This window comes from Schistocerca serialis, chromosome 3, assembly GCF_023864345.2.
Source record: "Schistocerca serialis cubense isolate TAMUIC-IGC-003099 chromosome 3, iqSchSeri2.2, whole genome shotgun sequence".
Taxonomy (NCBI): Eukaryota; Metazoa; Arthropoda; class Insecta; order Orthoptera; family Acrididae; genus Schistocerca; species Schistocerca serialis.
This window is the reverse complement of record NC_064640.1, coordinates 45891929-45910687: the sequence shown is the minus strand read 5'-3', so window position 1 is coordinate 45910687 and position 18759 is coordinate 45891929. Positions and strand designations below refer to the sequence as shown.

Here is an 18759-nt window from a genome sequence, read left to right as displayed (position 1 = left end):
GTATGGCATTATGCCGTAATAAAGAACAAAACACTAGATAATACAGTACTAGTACTCCAAGAAAATTTATATCCAAATCTGGGCACACGAATGTGCACTTGAATTAAGCATTTTAGCATGGTTCATGATATTCTGACGCTCTTGGAATATCCTCTAATGTCTTGTTTCTTTTATGACAGTGTCAGATTTTTTAATGCTTTACAAGAATGAACATATAGGCTTCCTGCATCATCGTAGCTGCACAAGCACGGTGACACCTGTTATCCGGCAACTACTGAACCAGTTTCTAACAGGTCTTCGGATTAATCATCTTGTGGTGCACTTCTTCTTGTTATGTCCGTGCTTGCTACGAAAATAGGATGAGAAGTTCTGCGTTATCAAGACATTTTTTTTTCTGTTTTGTTTCACCCATACATGTTTCAGCACTTTTGTGCGGTTTTGGGAAAATATTGTGATGGTTGTTTGAAAAGCATTACTTTCAGAGTAAATTTCCTTTTACGCCCCTAAGAATAGGCCTGTGGTATTCCTGCCTGTCGTATGAGGCGACCAAAAGGAGTTCCACACATTTCAGCCTTTGTGGCTGTCCCCTGTCGCGTAGAGTTTGACCCCCATTCCTCAAAATTTTTCCGAAGAGCGAGCCAAATGGGGAAGGGCATCTTCCAAGGTTCATCGTATACATCGTGCATTGAGATCTTCACCCCACTTTCTCATCGTTGCGTTGCAGTCCTGCCCAGTCTCCATCTCTTGGGTGAGGATGCCTTCCTGGGTGCGTTTTCCACCATGCACTATGCAGTGCCAATTCTGCGTCAACGATGACCATGGACTTCTTTGCATCTGATATCCAGCACGGTAGCCAGTCTGTTGTGGTGGGGCCGCCACATACCCTGTTGGTTGAAGCCCCCTGACCACACAGGGATCGCTCTGCTCATGCCTGTGCCATTAATTCCCTACGTATGCCAAGGGGTAGATGCCCACCCCCCTGGGGCATAGGGACTCCCGGCAATGGCCATCCTGCCAGGTGGCCTTCGCTGCAGCTGGGTGATGCCTGTGGGGAGGGCCCTCGGTCGGAGTGGGCAGCATCAGGGCGGATGAGACGCGATGAAGTGTAGTCCATCATCTCTTGCTGGTGGTGAAACACCAGCAGTCTCTAAGCTGAACAGCTCTGTCAGGGGGGTCAATATGGAGCTTTATCAGTTCTTCAGGTGGCTACTTTGTCAGGCATGGGTTTGATTCCTGTACATACTATTGGTAGGTGGGACTTCACAAGGCATGGTCTGCATGGCAGTAGGAAAAGGAAGGGTAAATTGGCCGGGGTAATGGCAAAATCTTTAAGGCGGGGGTGGGGGAGGGGGCTGCTCAAACTCGTGGGAGCACCTCTTTTTTAGGCTAAGATCTGTGTCCAATGATTCAATACTGAATGAAATTAAGCTTAAAGAAATGCTGAGACAGGCAGGTACTAGAGATGTGAAAATATCACAAGATTCTCATAGATATATGGTGAAAAATAAAGTTAGTATATTGCATCATCAGAATATCAGGGAATTAAAAAACGAAGTAGATGAGCTTCTTGTTTTTTTTGAAGATTTAGAAACTGAGGGTGAGACGGGGGCACTCTACCTGTCTGAACATCATACAGTCGAAGATATGGAAAAGGTAAATGCAGGCGGCTATAAGCTGTAAGCTCATGTAAGTAGAGACACTATGAAGAGAGCAGGAGTTGCCACAAATGTTCAAATTTATCACAGAGAGAAAAATCTAGAAACTAAAAACTTTTGTGTAGAGCAACGTATAAAAGCATGCGCCTGTGAGCTTAAACTAAGTAATAGTACTTTTTAATTGTAGTGGTGTATAAGTCACCATTGCGAAATTTTCTGCTATTTCTGAAAAACTTGCATTCTTTGTTATGTTATCTGTGAAACAGAGGGAAGCAATTTATTGTTTATGGTGATTACAATGTACATTTTCTGAAAGTGTCTCATAGAAAGAATGACCTTGAAGTACTACTTGCTTCTTTCAATTTGACATCAAGTTACTGAATTCATACTCAGGCAGGTACACGAAAGCAGCACAATGATACATAACTTTTTATAGACCAAGACAAATTTAATTAAATTAAAATGTTTTTATTAAGAATGGTCTTTCTGCTTAGAGGTACGAAGAACATTAAACTTGAGATATAGTTATCTAAAAAACACATTGCTCTCAAATAAGAAGTTTCATTTATGTATTACTTTCCAATATTCAATGAATGAACTGCAAAACTGTAAATTTTGTAAAAAGATAAAAATTAAGGCATTTTTGATCTGATTTTGCAAAAAACTGTGCTCTATAAAACTTTCCAAACTGAGCTCATTAGGAAGATCATGGCTTTAACTGTCAAAGAAAGTGTATTTGATTATCCAATGCAGGCTAACAATGCTAGATAATTTGAAAAAAAAAAAAAAAAAAAAAAAAAAAAAAAAAAAAAAAAAAAAAAAGGGTGTAAAAAAGTTCGGTGTGAAAATCATGGCAGAAAAAAATTTTAACTTCTGATTCTTATGTCTGGTAGGGTAAACACATGCTGAAGATGAAACTTGATATGCAGTCAGTAGCACAAGGATGTGGAACACAAAATTTCATTCATCTACTATTTTCCAGTAATGTAAAAATTTGTTGAAAAGATAATTTTTGTGGAAAGTTGAGAAACATGGTATATTTGACACTTATTTTGCAAACACTATTTTCTAGTAAAGCTTCAAAACCAGTCATATGGAACAACATGTTTTAAGACCCCCCACACCAGAGCAGTCAGTTTAATTTCCAACTTGAGCTAACACACTGTAAATAAAGCTTTAACTTTGGACAGCAACAACTTAGTAACATAAGGTTTTCCAGTATGAATCCTCATTCACATTACTGATTTCTAAATTTCTACAAAATCAGCTGAAACTTGACTTTTGCTAAAATTACAAAAATGAATCCCATTCAATCTGCTTTTAAAAAAATCCGTTTTCCATAACTGATTTCACACTAATCACATTTGGAAGAGCATATTTTGAAGTATTCAGAACATCACATTCAATTTTCCAATATGCACTAACAATACCTGAAAACGACGGGAAATTTGAGGGAACGTACCATGGTTAACAGGCTACATTGCAGCACCATGCTACCCACGTTTTCTTGCATATGGATTTTATTTTTAAATTGACAAGAAATATCCAACGAAATAGCATGGGTCCATGGTGACACTGTCACTACTGGGTCAAGAACAACTGGCAACCCATCGCCATACGGTTCTTGCCCAATAGCTGTGCAATACCAGCCACAGGTGGGTTTCTTCATCCATGTTCTCAAGTGTGTAATTTGATTTCTTAATGTAGGTTCTAAACCTTGTGGTGGTACCAGTTTCCTTACAAAGCCATTTGTTAAGTACATTATCTCCAGTTCCCAAATCTGTAGGAGTATCTCAAATAGGCGGCAAGCAAACAACAATTTCAATTTTTACTGTTAACTTCTCTGATGGAATTTATGCACCCTCAAGACACAGCTCATTCATTTTATTAGTCCGAAAGACAGGATGCTTGTTGCGCACCAGAACAACACCTCATTTCCACACACTGTTCGTTCAGTATCAGTATACAACACAAAGTATCAATTTCCAGAAAATGATCGGCAGAAAGTGGTTCAAAAATTACGAAAAATGTAAACTGCAATCTTGCGAAGTTAAAAATCAATATTACTTTTTGCTTGCTGCCTATGTTAGATACTCCTACAGACTTGAGAATCGGAGATAAAGTACTTAGCAAATGGCTTTGTAAGCAGGCTGGTACCACCACAAGGCTTTCGAATCGAAATTAACAAATCATATTACATGCTTGGGAACCCAGATGAATAAACCCACCTGGGCTGGTATAGCATAGCTATTGGATACCACCCCTGTGGCAGTGGGGTTGTAGGTTCATGTTCTTCAACTGGTAGGCACAATGTCAACATGGACCAATGCAATATAGTGAGATAAAACAGAAACCACATGCAATGAAACAAGAACAACAGATTGCTGCAATGTAGCCGTCAAATTTCTCTGTCATTTTCTGGTATTGTTAGTGCTCATAGGAAAATAAAACATGACGCTCTTTCCAAATTTGATTAGTCTGAAATCAATTATGGAAAACAAATGTTCTAAAAGCAAAATGAATGTGATCTATTTTTGCAAATTTTATGAAAAAGTAAAGTTTGAACTGATTTTCTAGAACTTTAGAAAGCAGTACATGAATGATATTTTATATTAGGAAACCTTATGTTGCTAAGTAGTTGTGTCCAAAGTTTCATGTTTATCAATGCCTTTAATCAATGAGATATAAGAAGTCATATTTGAAACTATATTCGCAGAGAGGTTTTTCTGGCTAGTTTGCCTCAATCTAAGTAACATCGTTAGTCCATGTTGGACATTAGGCCCACTGTCCTGGGTCAACTTAAAGCATGTTGTTCAAATGAGACTGGTTTTGAAGCTTTACTAGAAAACAGTGTTTGTAAAGAAGTGTCAAATGTGCCCTTCTTTTCACCATTTCACAAAAACCACAATTTTTTTTGGCGAATTTCTAGATTATTGGAAAATAGTTGGTGAATTTTGTATTCCATGTCCTAGTCTTCACTCCTTCTGATCTGATCATGTAAGTGTAGAAAAGTTGTGGAATGTTTTCAAAGAGATAGTATCAACAGCAATTGAGAGATATATACCACATAAATTAATAAGTGATGGTACTGATCCCCCATGGTACACAAAACGGGTCAGATCGTTGTTGCAGAAGCAATGAAAAAAATCAAGCCAATTTTAAAAGAACGCAAAATCCCCAAGATTGGCAAAGTTTTACAGAAGTTCGAAATATGGCATGTATTTCAATGCGAGATGCTTTTAATAATTTTCACAACGAAATTCTGCCTCGAAATCTGGCAGAAAACCCAAAGAGATTCAGGTCATACATAAAGCACACCAGTGGCAAGACACAATCAATACCTTCACTGCGCGATAACAATGGTGAAGTCACTGATGACAGTGCCACTAAAGCAGAGTTATTAAACACAGTTTTCCGAAACTCCTTCACCAAAGAAGACGAAGTAAATATTCCTGAATTCTAACAACTGCCAATATGAGAAGCATAGAAGTAGATATCCTCGGTGTAACAAAGCAGCTTAAATCACTTAATAAAGGCAAGGCCTCTGGTCCAGATTGTATACTAGTCAAGTTCCTCTCAGAGTATGCTGATAAAATAGCTCCGTATTTAGCAATTATATACAACCACTCGCTCACAGAAAGGTACGTACCTAAAGACTGCAAAATTACTCAAGTCACACCAATACCCAAAAAGGGAAGTAGGAGTAATCCGCTGAATTACAGGCTTATATCACTAACGTCGATTTGCTGTAGGGTTTTAGAACATATACTGTATTTGAACATTATGAAGTACCTTGAAGAAAACGATTTATTGACATATAGTCAGCACGGATTCAGAAAATATCGTTCTTGTGAAACAACTAGCTCTTTATAATCATGAAGTAATAAGTGCTATTGACAGGGGATGTCAAACTGATTCCGTATTTTTAGATTTCCAGAACGCTTTCGACACCGTTCCTCATAAGCATCTTCTAATCAAACTGTGTGCCTACGGAATATCGCCTCAGTTGTGCGACTGCATTCGCGATTTCCTGTCAGAAAGGTCACAGTTCGTAGTAGTAGACGGAAAGTCATCGAGTAAAACAGAAGTAATATCCAGCGTTCCCCAAGGAAGTGTTATAGGCCCTCTATTGTTCCTGATCTATATTAACGACATAGGAGGCAATCTGAGCAGCCATCTTAGATTGTTTGTAGATGATGCTGTCATTTACCGTCTTGTAAAATAATCAAATGATCAAAATGACTTGTAAAATGATTTAGATAAGATATCTGTATGGTTCGAAAAGTGGCAATTGACCCTGAATAAAGAAAAGTGCGAAGTTATTCACATGAGTACTAAAAGAAATCAGCTAAATTTCGATTATGCGATAAGTCACACAAATCTGAGAGCTGTGAATTCAACTGAATACTTAGGGATTACAATTACAAATAACCTAAATTGGAACGATCACATAGATAATATTGTGGGTAGAGCAAACCAAAGTCTGCGATTCATTGGCAGAACACTTAGAAGGTGCAACAGGTCTACCAAAGAGACTGCTTACACTATGCTTGTCTGCCCTATTCTGGAGTACTGCTGTGCAGTGTGGGATCCGCATCAGATGGGACTGACGGATGACATCGAAAAAGTACAAAGAAGGGCAGGGGAGATAGCGTCACAGACATGATACGTGAATTGGAGTGGCAAACATTAAAACAAAACCGTTTTTTGGTTGCAACGGGATCTTCTCATGAAATTTCAATCACCAGTTTTCTCCTCCGATTGCGAAAACATTCTGTTGGCGTCCACCTGCATAGAGAGAAATGATCATCACGATAAAATAAGAGAAATCAGGGCTCGCACGGAAAAATTTAAATGCTCGTTTTTCCCGTGTGCCATTCGGGAGTGGAACGGTAGAGAGACGGCATGAAGGTGGTTCATTGAATCCTCTGCCAGGCACTTTATTGTGAATAGCAGAGTAATCACGTAGATGTAGATGTAGACATGAAAACTGAAGAGTTATGGAAACAAAATAAAAGCAGTTAACACAAGTGAATAGCTAAAAAGACTGATTCTGAATGGAGGGCCTGTACTGTAGGTAACAGACTGTTTGATAACCATCTTCTACAAAATACAGAAGGATGCAAAACCCATTAAACCACACTAAAACACAATACACTACTACAGACAAGAGGACTACAATAAAGTAGGACTTAGATAACAGCATCAAGAAAAAAAATTATGAAATACCTGGTGGCTTGTCAAATTCTTCTTGCTTTATCTGTAATAGCTGCCCATCTGTTACATCTGGAACAGACCACACTACTACTGAACCCTCTGAATCACCACGCACTAAGAGCTTGAGAGTCCGGCCTTGTCGATGAATCACATGGTAACGTAGAGCTGGAGGGCAAGAAAGCAGCTGCAAAACACAATTACAATTAAAAATAGAACTTCCGTAGAGTAATTTTGCACTGACAGCCTAACTTTAGACATAGTCCAATACCAGAACATACAAATAGCTGTTATGTTTAATACGACCAAGTCATACTATGACCAGTCCAATTAATTTTAAACAATAATTAATATTAAATATTTGGTTGCATTAAATTATAATAAAGTTTGTGGACTACAGCAAATATGGCAAAATCAATGATATGGCCTAAAAAGTCATTCGTAATATCTGACATTTCAACAATTTACAATAAGAAATGTCACCATCCAATGCATTTCCTGCCTTAATTATTGCACAGTGACAATCTGGTAAAACATCTCAAAACTTGGTGTGACTTGCTCTGGTACTGTCATACATGAAGAACTTTAAGGCACATACAGATTGAATTCATATGGTGCACTTTCAACTGACAGCCTGGTAAATTGGCTATCAGAGTGCTTTTCATTTTCACAACTGTTTGGGCAAATATGTTAAAAACATGAGAAGTGTGCAAATTTTAAGGCTATATCATTCATGGAACCTTGTTAACAACATTTTTATAGTTCCATGTGCAATGCTGGGAAAGTGCCATATGGGTATGCCCTAAGGGAGCAACACACACAACCGACATTACACGACAGCTTCAGGTGACAAAATATGACTGCAGGTATAGCTACAGAAGTGCCCTAGTTTGGCAACATCCACACCATTGATGGTCATCTGGCATAAATGGTGATGTTTGAAATCAAACGAGTTTGAATCTTGTTGTTGCAGCACGCAGAATATGGATAGCGACAGCTATGAGTCATCTCAGTGAAGCGCTAGAGTGGACAAGCTGACTGCTATGAAATTTTTATCATCTGAGTTTAAGAAAAAAATCTTTCAGACTGATACCTTCACTCGATAATTTCTTTTCATTATTTGTTATAGTTACTGGGCTGCACGAACTAAGTAAATGACTGCAAACATTTTTAAGAGTTTGCAGAGGTGAAAACGCACCGCAGACACACTGCGTACAGCTCTTTTAGGTCATACATATCTGCATATGAAATGTAGCCAACATATTGAAATTGTATTTAAAGTTGATATCATCAGAATGATGACACTCGTAATTCTCAAGATTTTGGATTTTATATCTGGTGGAACAGATTTTCTGCAATTGATAGCACAAAAAGAGGCATGTATTTCATCTATGAATAATAGTTGAAATATTTTGGTCAAATTTTTGGGCAGAGTGGAAACGAGACTCCCTATAAAAACGATGCACTGGGTTTTTGCCCGAATTTTCATAGCCAAATGAAGAGTGGGAATTGAATAAATGGGGTATCAAATTCACCAGCGTGAGTTCTAGTTTTGAAGAAAAAAAGTTAATTACTTGAAAGTAATCAGGACGAATAAGAAAAAAATCTGAGTTGTGGGAACATTTAAATATTTCACTAACAGCTGCTGCTAGCTATGTAAATGAAGTGTCAAGAAGTTCATATGGAAAAAGGAAATCAGTCAAATGTTTTGTGAAATGATTTGTCTAAAAGTAGGAATTATAACAGATTATAGAAACATTTGACATGCCTTTGAATGATGATCTAAATCTATTACAGCAACTGAGGTGCATCAAATGTTTCCCTAATCTATTTTATTTTTTTCTTTTAGATAAATCATTTCACAAAATTTGTTGACTTCTTCAAAATAAATTTTAATGCTTTATTTATGAAATTATTTAGATTAACTGAAACACTTGGCACTAACATTGACTGCTGATGAATTATGTTCCCAATAATCAAATATTAGTAAAATTTCTTGGTTTTTCGGTGTGTTTTATTAGAAATTTAATGTTTTCATCCAATTAAACTGGGCAGGAGTCTTAATAGCATACAAAATGTCAACAGTTTTCTTGATATAGTCTCGTGATTGCCTAAAATTAAGGGTAAGTCCCTCAGTAGATAAAAGGCTTCCCCAATATCAGCATACAAGAAATACAATGTTAAAAGAAAGGATCGTCCGAATGTGAGATCACAAAAACTGCATTCGGGTGGATCTTCATTCCACAAGAGATAGGGGCATGTGTCCACCAGCAGTGACCCATGCGAAGGCAAGTGACAACCATTCCGTCCCTTCTCTGAGTCTGAAAGGAAGAGCGCCATGGCTGAATAGTTGGTTTGACTGACTGCAGCTTCTTGGTGGTGATTTCTTGACACTGTCTTTCCCTCTCAGCCATCACTCTCTTTGCTATCCATGGCACAATAGGTTGGGGTGGGGGCATTATGATGAACTGTGATGTTTTTTCTGACAGGCCAATTTAGCTGCTCTCACTTTAGCTGCTATGTCAGCTTTCTCATTCCCCTCAATTCCAATTTGTCTAGGTACCCCACAGATGGCCATCTCCTTTTTCTGCCATTACAGGTGTGTAGTATCCTGAACCATCTCGACTACCCTGTCTGCTGGATACATATGCTGGATTGCCTGTAGAGCACTAAGAGAGCCTGTGGAGACAGCAACTTCTCTCCAACAAGAATATCATCTACTCCAGTGCTTTCTTCACCTCCTGCAGCTCTGCATAGTACACTAAGAGGTGGCTCGATAGTTGGGACTTTATAACAATGAGGGAAGATAACACAGCAATGAACATTGTACCCTTGGCTAGATCATGGGTAAAAACCATCATGTGCTAGTGACACTCCAATAAACAGCCATTAGAAATCCTTTCTAAAACTATAACTGGAGAGTTGATCTTGTTGCACTTCATCAAGACCAAGTTAAGTGTGGACCTGGCAATTATCCAGATAGAGTATTTATTCAATTCCTGAATAAGAGCTGGTATGATGTCAACATTTCTTTAGAAATTGTAGAAACAGTGGAAGAAACAGGAAATAACTCAGACAAGTCCATGAATTGTGGTTCAAATGATGATTGTTGTGCTCATTAAAGTTCAGAACAAAAAGAGTACCTTCCTACCCCAAAGAAAATGAATGACAAAGAAAAGGCTGTAAAGTTTTTGGTTGAACAGAGGAAGAAAGTGCTTAGACTAAAGCAGTGTGCAAAGCCGGTTTTGCATCATAAAATCTGAACATGAATTGTATAGGTGGAAGACAGATTTACACGAAGTGCGAAATATCCTTCCTACCCCAAAGAAAATGAATGACAAAGAAAAGGCTGTAAAGTTTTTGGTTGAACAGAGGAAGAAAGTGCTTAGACTAAAGCAGTGTGCAAAGCCGGTTTTGCATCATAAAATCTGAACATGAATTGTATAGGTGGAAGACAGATTTACACGAAGTGCGAAATATCCTTCCTACCCCAAAGAAAATGAATGACAAAGAAAAGGCTGTAAAGTTTTTGGTTGAACAGAGGAAGAAAGTGCTTAGACTAAAGCAGTGTGCAAAGCCGGTTTTGCATCATAAAATCTGAACATGAATTGTATAGGTGGAAGACAGATTTACACGAAGTGCGAAATATGCACTGAAATGAAACTTGCAAAATTGTGAAAGAAAAACTATTGAAAAGATTCAATGCACCATTACTGAGGGAAATCTATGAGACTAGGTCCTCTGAATTACAAGTGAGATGAAAATCTCCAGGTTGCTTCGACCTGGTTAAACAAATTCAGAAAATTATACAGAAAAGGAAGAAAATTCTCAGGCAATATAATTTCTAACAGTTCTTTGCCATTTTAGGTTTATCAGCGGATCAGTATTGCTGTACTTCAGTCATTTCTGCAGTGGCAGTTTGCATCACTAAATTTTACAAATTTGATCAAGTATGTCCGGTACTCAGCACAATAAGCGGAACAATGGTCATGACCATTTATTACTCCATTCCAGTTATGTCTAAATACAACTAGTACGTCTCTGAAGTTCCCAACTGCATTAATACTTCTTTCATGAGGTGTGCCTGGTGGAAGCAAAATGTTTGTTTTCATCATCCAATACATTTTTGTGAGAACTATGGGGAATAAACAAGGAAGTGTTTAATTGTTAGCAAAGCATACATTAATAAAAAATTATCGTAAGAACTGTGCTACAGGAATTTTTGTAAAATATTTGATGTCAACAAATTAAAGTCCCAGTTGATGGAAGCCCTTTATGATGTATCATCACAGACTGACTTGATTTTCTTTTCTCTGCTAGTCATTTGCATAACAGTTACACCTGTAACAGTTTAGCTGTCAATATCAACTCCAACTTATTCAAAAGAATTAATGATTTGATACATTTTTGGTATGGTTTACATGCTAAAATTTGTGTGTGTGCGCACTTTGAACTTCGCGCTACGGGACGCTACACACTCTTGTCGTGGCTGGGTGTGTTCATTTGCTGTTTCGCATACTAGGGAGGAAGGGCTGTACAAACCACTGTTATATGTTGTTCTTCGTGCAGTAAAATATGACAAAGTTTAACATTTTCTTTAGCACATGCAGTGCACCTTAGCAGCTAAAATTTTGACAGAGCATTTCTTGTATGAAAAATTTCAGTGTAGGTTTCGATACACCAAATTGGACCATTCCATTGTCAGGTTCGTGTAGTGGACTAATACTAAGCGATTTTGTAGAGGAAACTGCATATAAGATGGTAGTGCTGTCCTAAATAGAACTCCAGTGTTTGCAATTCTTATTGAGTAGGTACGCCAGCATACATGCTGCTAGGGTCAACAACACATCAATGAAGTCCATAGAACAAACTAAATGAGATGCCAAGAGCATTTAGAAGGGAACCTTTGGAAGAAAGGAAAGATTATTCTAGCAAACACCTGCTTGGTAAATTTAGAGAACCAGAATTCGATGAAGACTGAACAATTCCCTGGTTCACTATACTCCTCATATACAGAATAAGATAAGGCAGATTTTGGGCAAATACCATGGCATGCAGCCAGTAATCTTTTCCTCATTCTGTATTAGAGATGGTGAGACCATCCTGGTAACTGGCAAGTAACTAGGATTTCAAGTAGTTCACTGCTTCTTGTTATATCTAGTATTACTGTAGGAGGAAATTAGCTAATCAGAAGTCCAATCCCAAAGAAAGCAAGTGTTGAAAGATGTGAAAATTACCGAACTATCAGTTTAACAAGTCACAGCTGCAAAATACTAACACGAATTCTTTACAGACGAATGGAAAAACTGGTAGAAGCTGGCCTCGGGGAAGATCAGTTTGGATTCCATAGAAATGTTGGAACACGTGAGGCAATACTGACCCTACGACTTATCTTAGAAGCTAGATTAAGGAAAGGCAAACCTACGTTCCTAGCATTTGTAGACTTAGAGAAGCTTTTGACAATGTTGGCTGGAATACTCTCTTTCAAATTCTGAAGGTGGCAGGGGTAAAATACAGGGAGCGAAAGGCTATTTACAATTTGTACAGAAAGCAGATGGCCGTTATAAGAGTTGAGGGGCATGAATGGGAAGCAGTGGTTGGGAAGGGAGTGAGACAGGGTTGTAGCCTCTCCCCGATGCTATTCAATCTGTATATTGAGCAAGCAGTAAAGGAAACAAAAGAGAAGTTCGGAGTAGGTATTAAAATCCATGGAGAAGAAATAAAAACTTTGAGGTTTGCCGATGACATTGTAATTCTGTCAGAGACAGCAAAGGACTTGGAAGAGCAGTTGAACGGAATGGACAGTATCTTGAAAGGAGGGTATAAGATGAAAATCAACAAAAGCAAAACAAGGATAATGGAATGTAGTTGAATTAAGTCGGGTGATGCTGAGGGAATTAGAGTAGGAAATGAGACACTTAATGTAGTAAAGGAGTTTTGCTATTTGGGGAGCAAAATAACTGATGATGGTCGAAGTAGAGAGGATATAAAATGTAGACTGGCAATGGCAAGGAAAGTGTTTCTGAAGAATAGAAATTTGTTAACATCGAGTATTGATTTAAGTGTCAGGAAGTCGTTTCTGAAAGTATTTGTATGGAGTGTAGCCATGTATGGAAGTGAAGCAGGGACGATAAATAGTTTGGACAAGAAGAGAATAGAAGCTTTCGAAATGTGGTGCTACAGAAGAATGCTGAAGATTAGATGGGTAGATCACATAACTAATGAGGAGGTATTGAACAGAATTGGTGAGAAGAGGAGTTTGTGGCACAACTTGACTAGAAGAAGGGATGGGTTGGTAGGACATCTTCCGATGCATCAAGGGATCACCAATTTGGTACTGGAGGGCAGCGTGGAGGGTAAAAATCGTAGAGGGAGACCAAGAGATGAATACACTAAGCAGATTCAGAAGGTTGTAGGCTGCAGTAGGTACTGGGAGATGATGAAACTTGCACAGGACAGAGTAGCATGGAGAGCTGCATCAAACCAGTCTCAGGACTGAAGACCACAACAACAACAGCAACAACAGCAACAACATCAACAATAACAACAAGTCAGCTGGAGCCAACAGAACAGGCAGTCACTTGCAGATGCTGAACCACACTAAATATGCAGAATTCCCAACCAGTACACTCTGAATGGGTACCAAAACACAAATAATGATGGTCAGAACAGACTTCCACACTGTGTGTGGTGATACATTTTATGTATTACATAGCACAACATTTACTCCGATAATATTACTGCTTTGTAATCAGTAAAAACATTTAATTTACATGTATAGTCCAGCAGTTGGCTTGGTGGCTCTGTGGATCAGTGCAAGACTGGAAATACAAAGGTCTGGGGTTTGATTTCCAGTCAGTTTGCAGATTTTTTTTTCCTGCCACTTATTGCTTCCTTCACCTCTGAAAATGATTTGTTTACGTGAAAAATGGCAAGATACGCAGTGATGCACAACCTACGTTAAACTTAGAAAGTCCGTTCTAAGGATGGAAAAAGGAAACTGCATAGCACAGGCAACACGACAATGTCTAGTAAAACACTGTGGTGTTAAAACAACATTCAGCCTTACATTTTTTGTGTGAAAGTGAAGATCAGATATAAAGCAGTTATTTTACAAAGCGGAGAAGAAATTCCTTCCCTCTTGTGGGAATGATTATTTACAAGTCTCTGCAAGCTTAATGTTGGTAAAATGACTTCTTTTACTATAATTGTCCCGAGTCCATTTTTTACTTATTACACAGAAAAACATGTATTTCATTTTTCTTCATTTGTTTTCCCTACTTTCCACTTCAAAACTATCACTATTATTGTTGTGTTAAATTCAATGGCAATCTGCAAACCTCACAACATCCTTAGAACAATTTCATCCTCTTACAAAAAATGTTTGTATTTCACTAAACACAAAGCCAGTTTTACACTGAATTTGTGCAATCACTCCCACAAAGTCAAAAGCTAACAATGGATTTTAAATAATTTGCTTCTTTGCTACATTTCTAATCCCTCTTTAAAAAAAACTATAAATTATCATGATTATTTCTGTATAAAAAAACTTCTGTGAGAAAAACAGAAAGCACTCAGCTCGATACACTTATTTGAACGTCCTGTACTTTTTGTCCAACTGGAGCAAGTAGGGGCCTCCAAATGAAATGACATGAAACCTTTGGCTCCAGAAGATGTGCTCCAGGACTAGCACTATTCTGCTAGTGAATGGTGCATCACTATTCGTACAGTCTGTACAGTGGCTTGCCCAGTATGTGAAAGTAGAATTATATATGAGAACAACAGAAGCACAAATGTTCAACACACAGCTATAGGACATTTATCCATAAAATATGAAACCCTTGGAAAGAAGGAAGATCAAGGTTTAATGTCCTGTGGACATCGAGGTCATTAGGGATAGAGTACAAGCTCAGAATGTTTCAAGGATGGGGAAGGAAATCAGTCTTGCCCTTTTAAAAGAACCATCCTGGTATTGCCTTTAAGCAATTAAGGGAAAAAATGGAAAACCTAAATCTGGATGGCCAAATGTGGATTTGAACAGTTGTCCTCCCGAATGTGAGTGCATTGTGCTAACCACTGCGCCAACTCAGGTGGTGGAACCCTTGGAATCCCAAATAAACATTTTACAACATAATTAGTTCAGGAGTGCACTCAAAGTGAAAATGATTGTGAAAACAATCTCTTAACCAAATGGGGAGCATCATGAAGGATACAGGAATTAGTGATCACAAGGTCACTGTAGAGAGAGTGAATACTGTGACATCTAAACCCATAAAAAAATAAGAAAAATACGTATCTTAAAAAAATAAAAATAAAATAAAAATTTGCTTGGTGCTTTCCTAAGAAACAGTCTCCATTTGCTTTGAACCAAATATGTAAGTGTACACCACATGTGGCTTGAATTCAACAAAATAGTGCTGATAGCAGTTGAGAGATTTATACCAAATACAATAATAAGTGATTGTACTGATCCCCCCATGGTGCACAAAACAGGTCAGAATGCTGTTGCAGCAGCAATGAAAAAAGTATGCCAAGTTTAAAAGAACACAAAATTCCCAAGATTTGCGGTGTTTTAATGAAGCTCGATATTTGGAGTGGGTTGTAATGTGAGATGCTTTTAATAGTTTCCAGAATGGAACTCTGTCTCAAATTGGTCAGAAAATCCAAAGAGATTCTGGTCGTATGTAAAAGTACACCAGCAATAAGACACAATCATTACCTTCACTGTGCGTGAGTGCCAGTAATGTTATTGATGACAGACACATTAAAGTGGAGTTAATGAATATCATTTTCCAAAATTCCTTCGCCGAACAAGAAGAAGAAGCAGGAGTAAATATCCCAGAATTTGAATCAAGAATTCTGCCAACATGAGTAACTTAGAAGTAGAGATCCTCAGTGTAGCGAAGCATCTCAAATAACCCAATAACAGCAAGTACGCCAATCAGAGTTCTTTCAGAGTACGCTGATGTAATAGCTCCATACTTAGCAATCATATACAACCACTTTCTCGATGGAAGGTCAGTACTTAAAATTGCACAGGTCACATCAATACTCAAGAAAGGAAATAGCAGTACTCTGCTAATTATAGATGCATATCACTGATGTTGATCTGCAACAGGATTTTTTGAACATATATTGCATTCGAACATTATGAATTACTTAGAAGGAAATCCCTATTGACAAATAGACACATGATGATATGAGTGCTATTTACAGGGGATCTCAACTTGATTGTATATTTCTAGATTTCCAGAAGACTTTTTGACACCATTCTTCACAAGCAGCTTCTAACCGAATTGCATGCCTATGGAGTATCATCTCAGCTGTGCAACTGGATTCATGATTTCCTGTCAGAAAGGTCACAGTTCATAGAAAATGACAAAGTCTGAGTAAAACAGAAGTGATATCTGGTCTTCCCAAGGAAGTGTTATAGACCCTCTACTGTTCCTAATCTATATAAAAGATTTAGGAGAAAATTTGAACAGCCCTCTTGGACTGTTTGTGGATGATGCAGTCATTTACTGCCTAGTAAAGTCAAAATCAATTACAAAATGATTTAGGCAAAACATCTATATGGTGCGGAAAGAGGCAATAGACCCTAAATAATAAAAAATTGAGGTCATCCATGCGAGTACCAAAAGGAATACATTAAATTTCAGTTAATAATAAATCACACAAATCTAAAGGCTGTCACTTCAACTAAATACTTATGGATAGCAACTATGAACAACTTAAAATGGAACAGTCACATAGATAAGTTGTGGGGAAAGTCAACCAAAGACTATGTTTTATTGGCAGAACACTTAGAAGATGCAACAGATCCAATAAAGAGATTGCCTGCACTACACTTGTATGTCCTCTTCAGTGGTATGAGATCCTTATCTGACAGGACTGATGGAGGACATCAAAGTGATATAAAGAAAGACAGCTGGTTTTGTATTATTGTGAAACTGCAGAGATCCTCCAAATACAAAAATATTTTGTTGATGCCAACCTACATACGGAGAAATGATCATCTCAACAAAATAAATCAGAGCTTGCACAGAAAGATTTAAATGTGTGTTTTCCCCAAGTGCTGTTTGAGAGTGGAATGGTGGGGAAATAGTGTGAAAATGGTTCTATAAACCCAATTCAAGGCTCTTATGTATGAATGTATGAACTGCAGAGTAGTGATATAGATGCAGATGAACTGACTTGTAGTTTGAGGGTACATCATGACAGTGGCTCTTAAGGTTACTGAATAATAATAATAATAATAATAATTAATCATTCATGGTCATTATTTTTTAACGCTCATTTAACAACTGACACATTACAGAGCTGAAACATCATTTTTGAGGACCAGGAATACATTTTCCACTAAGCACTAAATCAAAAAATTCTGCTGGGAGTCACCTGTCAAATGAAAAGTAATACAAACGCTATTGTAAAATACACTGCATTACAGACAGATGCAATGTTAAAGAGAGGCAGTAGTCCTGTCACTGTGGCAAATCCCATAGACTCCAAGTCAAATAACTGTTAGTCATCAAACCTCAAACTGGTCATCAGTGCGACAGTCTAGCACACGATGGGCAAGACACACAAAATTAGTTCATCTTATTGCTGATGTTTGATGCACAACTGCTAATTCTGAAGTCAACTGCCACAACCTATTGAGTGTCAATGACAGATCTGTCTATTACTGTCATGGACTTTAATGCAAGATAAAAGGACCACAGTTCACCGAATCACTCACTGAATGAACTATGGATGACAGTGACTGATGAACACTACACATCACAATGTACAGATATCATCACGAGTGCAGGATCACCACCACCAGATGCTCAAACCACAGATAATGGTGCACGAAATGATGCATCCTACTAGGCAACAGTCCACCTTTCGGCAGGTATTCTCCTATTGTGGCAGTTTAAACAAAACAAAATTATGCACCCGATATGTTGGGCATTGCCTTTCACTGGAAAACGATACAGAAACCTTCTGTATGATCACGTATAAACATATATTTGGGTACAGTAACAAATAAGTGACATTTACTTTCACCCAGACAATGTATCACTTCACTACTCCAGCATTATGTCAGAATGGTTGGAGAAACACCCCACAAGCATGAAGGTGCTTGTATGGGCCCTTTCCCCCCTCATAAAGGGGGAGCTCATCTGAGACAACATTGAGCAATACCATCTCTGACTTACTTCCATGAGTTGTGGGTTGTGAGTGAGAAGCCATAAATCAGAATAGCTCCCAAACATTATCGGTTTCTCATAGAGTCCAAGTCATGACAAGCTACTCATATCAACAGGCTAACAGGTAGGTATGTCTAGTTAAAATTCCTACGTGTGTGTTCATTTATTATGATAACCTTTTTCAGTCATTTATACACATTTTTGTGTTTCGTTTTCTATGCTAACCTAAGCCAGTCCTTACATGCTTAGAAAAAGTTCACTCCCAGATGCCATCTGCTGCAATGTTCTGAGTATAATCATCACACCTCTGGTTGATCATTTACTCTACACTCACAATGAGTGGAAAACCTGTGGTAGTTTTTGGGCTTAGGTTGCCATGCAAACTGATTCTACCTTCTGTAACTTCCATTGGGCCAATGGACAGTCCTAATTTTAAATCTGTGTAGCTTGTTTTTAGACTTAAGTTTACAGAAGCAAGATGAAACTTGTTTTATTGTCCAGCTTATAGTTCATTTCCCTTTTTCACTTTTTGGCAGCATGTTATTGGAATTTTTAGCAATTTAAAAATTCTGTCTAGATGTTTTGTAGAGGATAAAAAATAAAGAATGAAATAAATATTCAAATAACTTATGGGTTTGCTGCCGGGTGACATCGTCTACCACCGCCAATATTTCGACAGGAGCACACCCTGCCATTCT

At 38.0% G+C, this 18759-nt stretch overlaps 1 protein-coding gene across 5 annotated transcripts in view; it reads right to left on the bottom strand.

The window, feature by feature from the left end:
* LOC126469697 (WD repeat-containing protein 7) overlaps positions 1–18759 on the bottom strand; it is a 385995-nt gene that overhangs the window by 266408 nt on the left and 100828 nt on the right. For all 5 annotated transcript variants that reach the window (XM_050096866.1, XM_050096868.1, XM_050096869.1 and 2 more), the window contains one exon: positions 6885–7056. In XM_050096866.1, coding sequence (XP_049952823.1) covers positions 6885–7056 — 172 coding nt within the window. The remainder of the gene's footprint in view (positions 1–6884; positions 7057–18759) is intronic.